General features: G+C 40.4%; 1 protein-coding gene across 1 annotated transcript in view; it reads left to right on the top strand.

Annotated features, from left to right (window-relative positions):
- The first annotated feature begins 4,458 nt into the window (after positions 1–4,458).
- LOC128017590 (G-protein coupled receptor 12-like) overlaps positions 4,459–8,973 on the top strand; it is a 4,702-nt gene continuing 187 nt past the window's right edge. Inside the window, exon 1 of the mRNA XM_052603034.1 lies at positions 4,459–8,973. This exon is cut by the window's right edge and continues 187 nt beyond it. Within this exon, the coding sequence (XP_052458994.1) occupies positions 4,459–5,457 (999 nt within the window). The 3' untranslated portion in view covers positions 5,458–8,973.

Below are 8,973 nucleotides of genomic sequence, written 5' to 3'. Positions count from 1 at the left end.
TGCTCACGCAAGCCAGCCAGAACCCCACTGTGCACGAATTAACTGCTGCAGACTAATCCCCCATCGAGTGAAGAAGGGATCTTGACAAAAGCAAGAAAGACTGGCTGGAAAAAGAAAGTGGAGTGATAAACCGCAATCTGTGCCTACAGGTATAATGCTGCCATTATTAGATGGAAAAACTGATCCAGTTAGACCCTTGGTATCACCAGCTCCAGCTTTAGGCAGATATTAATAGACATCACACACACACACACACATACACAAAATAGTGTTTAAAATGGCATGAAATGAAAATTGACATAATTATAATATGTATTATAGATCTTTTGGTGAACAAATCATGTTTCATTTTCCTTTTTTTTTTACTTATTTAATCTGTTGACTTCAAAATGTCATAACCTTCTGGTAAAATGACAGACCTCTTGACATATGCAGGTAAACCCCATCCTGCAGGCTTGCGTTCATCTGTCTCCACATCTCAAAATCCAGTCAACTCTTAGAACCAAGTCCCCATCCACTTTTCACACCTTTGCTTCATCGATAATCTGTTCCACTCAGATGTACGTCACAATATAGAAAAAAGACCCATAGCTACTTGTTGTTTTATCACAACTTTAAAAACTTTTTAGGTCTGAGGTTTAAGGGTCAAGCATTTAAATCGTCCTTGAGGTTAAAGGGTTTTCTCATAGTGTGAAATTTAATTAAATTCTCATCTTTGCTCTTCCTCTGTCTGCCGCACTTTCACTTTTCTCTGAAACGGGAAACGATTATAGTTTGACACACAGAGATGAAGGAAAAATGAAGTTAAAGGGACACAAAAAAGGGCAAATTAGGAGGAAAAAAGATAGAGCCTCTATCTAGCAGACTGTCACCTTCTGAAGATGACGGCTGCCGAAAAGCCTGAGTGGAAGCAGTTCTCCAGCTTTCTTTCCACCTTTCTTGCATGTAATGTTTTAGACAAAATTCACCCAGGATTACTCCATAACCCATCCATAAATCAATATGCACTTCAATTAACTGCTATTATTCAATCAATACACCATTACAAACCTTTTAATTGCAGCATTTTGTATCAACTAAGCTAAATTATGACATTTCTCAGTCATTCTTATATAACTCAACTTTCTAATCAGCCATCAATAGTTTTGCATCACAGACTCCAAACTATAATGTTGATTACTGAATTGAGATTATATTATCTTGTGAAAATGGCAGTGCCATTGCTTAGCCCAGTGTAACAGTAAAACAAAAACTGCAAACCACCAAACAGACTGAATCTAGAAATCAGTAACAAAGATTCGTAAGAGACTACTAAAGGTCATAATAGGCTGCACTTATTATAGCTCTGTACACAAATCCAGCTGGCACAGGAGACTCTGGTTATGCTAAAATGATTCTCACTCACATTGATTTTGAGTATTAAAACCTAAACCATGAGTACTGCACAATTGCCTTCAAAATGTGTAAACTTCAACAATTGTACCATTTCTCTCTCTCTCGCTCTCTCTTATTTATTTATTTTTTTACTTAGTGGTGGTGTAGTTTGCTCCACTTACTCAAAAGGCACACAAAAAAGGCAGCAGAAAGAAGCCGGAACGAAACAGAGTGCTGCATTAAAGAGCCTCTCTTGCTGGAGAATGAAAACCATTTTAAATTGGAGAAGACAGGGACTGAGAAAACCACAGTAAATAAAAGCTTCATATGAGAGTGTTTAAGCTGCTGCTGTCAAACAGACAGTGAACAGAAGTACACAGGCTTGCTCACAGCAGATAAATACATTTGATGAGGCAGTCACATGCACACACATACTCATGCACACAATGCTACAGCATCTGCTGACGAGCAAGTTCCAGCGTTTGGGAAGCGTCAGCAGGTTTTGCGTGGTCGACGTGAGTTCAGTAATAGACTTCTAAGCTGAATGGAGGAATTGCAATGCATTTATTTAATCATCAATACAGTATCTCAGGACAACTTAAACACTAGATTGACATGCACTTGTTCACTTAGATGGTCTATAGCTGCATAACACTAAGATAAACAGAGCTAAGAAACATACAAGAACAAAGCTGTGGGGTAATAAATTAATTTAAATGAGCGGATTTTAATAAATAGTTCTGTGTTTATTCAGCTAACAACATTTTACCTCATTAGTTGTGTGTAACTGCATTTCCAAATGTCATTGTGCATCAAAGACTTTTAAACATGCTTTTCAAGTTATATGTGCAGACGCACAAATGTGATAATGTAGGATTGTGTTGGAGATTATTGCTGTAACAGTGCATGCAAACTTTTGAGAAAGGGATGAGAGTGTGATGATGTAATAGCTTACCCACAATGCTGTGCACAGAAGATGAATGGGGGAGTGAAAGTGAAGATGATTGGTGGGAGCTCCCATCAATGAATAGCCATTTCTGGGCCAATGTTCAAGCAATGTTAAGACTTATTGTAATTCTGATCATGGCTACTTATTCATAAGATTTTCCGTCAGGGAAAATGCAATGAAAAAAAAGCAGCATTCCTTTAAACAGTTCACTGTCCTCCCTTCTCTCTGTCTCTATTTTCAGTACACAAACAAAACCCAATTTCAGAGCATTGCTCGTTTGAACCTATACAGCTCATTGTCCATTTTTTTTTGTTTTGCAAATTGTGTACAGGCTTTTTGTGAGATATCAGAGCAGTCCCAAGTGTCACAGCAGGTAAAATCTGAATGCTATATACTGCTACAAAACTCTCATGATCGTCTGCCAGTATTTGCTAGCAGATGCACAACTGAAGGAAATGTGACTTTCCAACAATAAAGAGCCTAAGACATCTGCTATTGGAAGTATTAGTGGGAGACGCACGCGCCACCGAGCACTCAACCAGCTCTTGAATGAAACACACACCTTTCATCACTTACAATCGGTCTTAAAAACTAAATAAATATTACATTAGATATACAGTTCGATATACTAGATAATTATCACGATTTTAGATATTTTTATAGGATTTTCGGGTGTCCATGTTTTGCGTAATATCACGTAGAAGACCCATGAATGTCTTAAAAGGGACACGTGAGATGTAACAATAAAGACGCGAAAAGTAGACATAAAACAAGTGACAGTGGCCGTCTTGCTTTGTGTAAGCAGGACAGTTTGCTGTTGTGGGTAATCAAACAAAAAAAGAAGAAAGAATCGTGTTGTTTTGCGCAAAGCGCGGCAGCGGCCGGCGACACTGGGTCCGGTACCGTGAGGAACGACACGACACGAGTGAGACGCGCACGTCTCTTGTACCTTATAGTTGGATTCGTGTTGTCTGAGCGTGTTTTATGATTAATATTCCGTCCACAGCATCTCACAGACTCGTGTGAGGACTCTTGACGTCAGAGGGGAGAATCATCGTTGAGGTCCAGCGGGGGGAATATCAAGCGAGGCAGCGCTATCGTCCTACCAACAGTGTTAGCCATGCTAACCGAGGAGCACCTCGCCTTTCCACGGGACTTAACCCGCCAAAGATGACTGTTTTACTCAACTGCGCGAAACAAATGACATTTTAGTTCTTTTATGTTGTTCTCCGTCTCTTTCCGGGTCCTCCATCTCCTCTCGTATGACAGGCACGGACTGCGCGCGAGCTCGGGGGAGAAAAGGCATTGCAGCTTCATGGCACTGAGGTACCGTCCACTGATGCGCAATTGTGTTCCCTTTTGTGAGACAATGCCTTAGTTAAACGTGTCATTAAATTGAGATGATTGTTTTTCAACTGACACGGGTCTATTTGAACGAATTGCCGGAGGCGTGACCTCTCCGAGTCCTTTGCAGTCTTTTTTTGGTCAGTTTATATATAGCTAGGTCTGTGAGGTGGAAATTTATGAATGAATGAGATAAAATGTGTCTGCTTCTATGGCGTCAGGCTAAAGCGCATCATTGTAGATTCTGGAGGCATATAAACGATGCCTTCAGAAGAGACCCGTGCACTGAGGTGGCGCGTCTTATTTTTAGACAATTACTAAAAATAGAAGCAAAGTGAAGTGCGTGCTTTTTGTCGGGACTGGTGCTTAATTAATAGCCTTTTTGAGGTGAAATGCACATGCATTAGTAAACTAAGCCAAAATATTGTGTATTTACAGCTAGTCTGAATGCAATTTGCTACATTGTTTTGCTGCTTCAAAATGTGCTTATTAAGTGCTCCACGACTATTCAATTTCTGATTAACCACAAATCAACACTTTACCAGCTATCTGAAAATTATAGCTAATGACAAAATTGTTAAATACATATCCTACTTAAACTAATAATTTAATTCTTGACTGCCAAAAAATAAGAGACTGTTTTGTCAGGTTTGGGGGCTTCAGGCATATTTCTTTTGACAGATACTCTATTCCCACTGCCTTTCCACTGACATACACATTCTCTTTTATCTTCACTACCGCACCCCTCTCTCTCTCTTTCAACCACCCTCCTCCCCACCCCACCATCAGCTATGATTCACTCTCTTGCAGCAACAATGAGCAACCAACTTCAAAACACCTCTTCCCTCTCCACGGCGGGCACGTGGAATCTCCTGGATGTGCGTAACTCATCACCGGTGCGAACGGCAGAGCTGAGGCCGCTTCCCGTTAGCCCGTGGGACATTGCGCTGTGTGTGACGGGCACGCTCATCTCCTGCGAGAATGCAATCGTGATCGCCATCCTGTTCTACACGCCCACCTTGAGAGCCCCCATGTTTATTCTGATAGGGAGCCTCGCGTTTGCTGACCTGCTCGCAGGACTCGGCCTCATTCTCAACTTCATCTTCATCTATATGCTGAACATGGAGTTTGTAACTCTGATCTCCGTTGGCTTGCTGATTGCCGCCTTCTCTGCATCTGTGCTCAACATCCTGGCCATCACAGTGGATCGCTACTTGTCCCTCTACAACGCTCTGACCTATCACACGGAGCGCATGGTGACATTCACCTATGTCATGGTGGTTCTCATTTGGCTGGTGTGCATCATCCTGGGCCTACTGCCAGTGCTCGGCTGGAACTGCCTCCGAGATGAGACCAGCTGCAGTATCTGCCGGCCAGTCACCAAGAACAATGCTGTGGTACTCGCTGTGACGTTCTTGCTGGTGTTTGCCCTCATGATGCAGCTTTACCTACAGATCTGTAAGATTGCCTTCCGCCATGCGCAGCAAATCGCTGTTCAGCACCAATTCATGGCCATTTCCACCACAAAAGGTGTATCCACGCTCTCCGTCATCCTCTGCACCTTTGCTGCATGTTGGATGCCTTTCGCCATGTATTCGATTGTGGCAGACTCCCGCTACCCGATGATCTACACGTATGCAACAGTGCTGCCGGCAACATGCAACTCGGTCATAAACCCAATCATATACGCTTACAGAAATCCGGACATCCAGAAATCCCTGTGGCTAGCCTGCTGTGGATGCGTGCCGTCCAACTTTTCCTTGCGGCCAAGGACATCGAGCGATGTATAGGTCTCACATAATTAGTTTGTACGGTGTCAGTGTCAATGATATGATGTACTTCCTTGATGGGATCCCAGTCAAACATTGCTGGTTGTGCAGTAGGTGTTGCGATCCAAGATGACAACCTGCAATATATAATTAGACGTATTTAATGCATAGCAAACCTCCATGCACAAATTTTCAAGTTGTATCAGACATAAGACAGTTCAAACTGAACATGACCTGAATAATCCTGATATTCTGAGATGTGTAGTACAGACCCAGTGACACAAATCGATATATTATATGTGACCCTGGAGCAAAAAATTATACTTATGACTGTTTTTTTGGTCCAAGGTCACATATATCTAATCTAAATATATATATATATATAGAAAGGTATATCAATTTAAAATTATATATAATATTTTGTAAACAAAATTATTACAAATCTGACCAAATTTGTGTGAAGACCGCTTTCATGTACATGTTCATGCTATACGGATTTATTTCAGCACCACGGACAGCAGTAGGTACAATGAGGCTATTCCCTTGCAAACTCGCCTGAAACACTTAAATCTGTGTTCACTTAAAAATGTATGAATGACAGAGAGAAAACACGGTCCCATGAGCGTCTGTCGCTTTCCAGCTAATTTTATCAAAAATGACCTCTTTCATTTAAGCCGAATTTATTTGTTGTCATTTGCAGTGAAATTCAATATAATAGATGTAAAAATCCCTGGGAAAAATCCAATTTGTTTAGACATGCTGAATTGGTTTATTATTATCTAACGTCCCTAATGACAGTGAAATATCTTCTGCCACAAAGTTGTAAAGCAAATCATATTTTCACACTTTTTTTTTCTTCTGGAATCCATTGAGCACACATTTTGGTTTTAGTGCGAAATGCTGGGTTAATGAAGGTCTGAGTGCGAAATGAGGTGCCAGCCACAACGCTTTAAATTTAACGTCAGGCAACATCTTTCAAGACAGTTTTGCAAAAAGCCAACTGAGACATCAACGCTTAAATAAGATACATGCTTCTGGGTCTGTACAGAAAAATTATCTGGGTGATTATTAGATATAACTGAGTGTGTAGACTGTAAAATTAGTCCATCGGATCAGGGATCAATGTTAGGGGCAGGCTATTGTGTAAATAGATCTGCATGAAGGCTTATTAAAAGATCAGATAACTAGGCCAAAATGGGACAGAAAGTACTAAAGTTAAGATTCAGCCAAAAAGACCTTGAAAAAATGTTGAAATGGATTTATATTTTGCTGTACAACCAAAAAAAAAAAAAAAGAAAAAAAAAAAAGGACGACACAGAGAAACACTATGCTTTTCAAAATGGCACAAAAAAAACATCACTAAATGCTAATGAATTAGTTGTAGAAATATTTTATATGCACAGATATTGGTGGAGCTTGAAATATGACCATAACAAAGCCTTGTGTTTATTGAGAGTGTGTGAAATGTCACAGCTGTTCTTTGATGACCCCTCATTTGGGGCAAAGTATCTTAATTTTGGCCTTACCTTTTCTCTTCTGCAATAATGAATGAAAGTGCAACGTTCATTGATAGAGCTACAATCACAATGAGGCCATCAACAGAGCTAATTTTACTTTGTGACTTTAATGTAATAAAAACAGACTGAGAATAGGTTAGTGAGAAGAGGGTGTTTTAACACTTAAAATCAATTGTACTGTTTTCTAGGATGTGCTTTTACATCGTAGTACAAGTTTTCAAAGTTGGCCTTGAGAGCCGTCCAGGTGCCCTCTGACTAACCTCAAAACTCTTAGTGACCTGTACGAAACATGATGGACTTTTATGTGGAGTTATTTCACAGTCTGGACACTGTGAAACAATTCTCCAGTCTTTTTTTGCACGATTGTGCGATACGCCTGATTGTTTGTGGTTGTGTGTGCGAGAGAGACCATTTGTTTATATACCACTCACTTATGTCAGGAGTGGGGTTCAGTGACCTGTAACACTGTGCCCACTTATAAAAAAATGAAAAAATAAATAACCCAACCAACGTAATACACGACACTTAGCAAATATCAGTTTTTTTTCAGCAAATCTCTACCATTCAGTAATGTATCTCCATTACAATGTACTCAAGGGGATGCCATAAATTCAGTTTGTTCAGGGTTGCAGCGGTTATTTTTCTTATGCAATGCTGTATGGAAATGTATATTTTTATACACATCAGGGCATGAGTTTTATGATGTTGTTTTGGTGTTTGTGTGTATATATGTGTGTGTTCAGTACCTGGATTATTATTGATGGTTTCCTAGAAAAAAGCAAACACAGAAAGAAAAAAACAAAACAAAAAACTAATGAAACTAAAATTATGGCAAGGAGGAAAGTGCCATAATTTCACATGCTAGTGTCTTATTGATTTCATGTGTTTATCAGATCAGTAAAAACTTTGTAATTTGTAACATCACCTGAATGTGTCGAAAGTACCGTTCACCTTCAAATTTGCAGCAGGTGAAACACAGCTTGGTGTCCAGATAGTTGATTTCTAGTGAGCTTGACTACTGAACACAGACAGGACATAGTCGGTTTACTAGTGGTTAGATTTAACAGATGGGTCTAAAAGTTAAAACTAAAAAATAGGCCCTGAGAACCAGGTGGTGTGCACTTTCTATGTCAGGGAAATGGTTGCATTCCACCCTTTCTTTTGGACATTAGAGCTCACTACGGCTACCGGCAGAGCAATGCTGTCCTCTCTTTAGCGTTCTGTTGGACTGGGACAGCCCTTTTGTGTGCCAGACTACAGTCAGATGGTCCACCCCCAGCCTCATGCTCAAAAGTGACCTATCTAATTACTAACTCAACAGATATCATCACAGAATTGAAGTGTGCCAGGCAGGCAGCCATCTAGAATTTCACACATCTTTAGTCAGTATTTGATCAAATACGAGCAGACTGCATTCCTCTGGAGCTACAGTATACGTGATGGAGGCTACATTTTGCAAGTAACAAATAGAGAAAAAAGACAAATCTAGCGTGGGACCAGCGTACCTTAGTCTTCTGTCGTGATGTCAGTGCTGGCGTACATAAATGGAGAGAGGTCGTCTAAATGACAGCACTTAAATGCATGGAAGCTCTATTATCACTAAATCTGGCCCTGCTAAAAATAACCTTGAAGAGCATGAAATGTTACATTTATCTGGGGTACTTGAAATCCGTTTTCTGGGCCATTAAGCAGAGCTCTGTGTTTCCCATCAAAAGCTACATTAGAGCGAGAAGGCGCCTTTCTAAAATAAGGGAGGGGAGAGACACAGTAAGCCTTTAGAAGAGCCTCTGGGGTTATGTAACCACTGCAACCAAATGTTGTCCATTCTTTAAAATCAAAATCTCTGTTGCGCTACTGATGGCGTCTCAGTATGATCTACAATCACTTTTGCAATCATCTATAGATCTAAAGGAACGTTTTTGTGTGGGTAAATGGTCAGCATAAAGATGTGGCCCTTATTAACAAGGGGTCAGAGATGTGGATGGGTGCTCTGATACTGTGATGTAATCGTTGTTGATCA

Source organism: Carassius gibelio, chromosome A7, assembly GCF_023724105.1.
Source record: "Carassius gibelio isolate Cgi1373 ecotype wild population from Czech Republic chromosome A7, carGib1.2-hapl.c, whole genome shotgun sequence".
In the NCBI taxonomy this organism is placed as follows: Eukaryota; Metazoa; Chordata; class Actinopteri; order Cypriniformes; family Cyprinidae; genus Carassius; species Carassius gibelio.
Note: the sequence above shows the minus strand (reverse complement) of the source record. Positions and strands in the feature narration are given on the sequence as shown.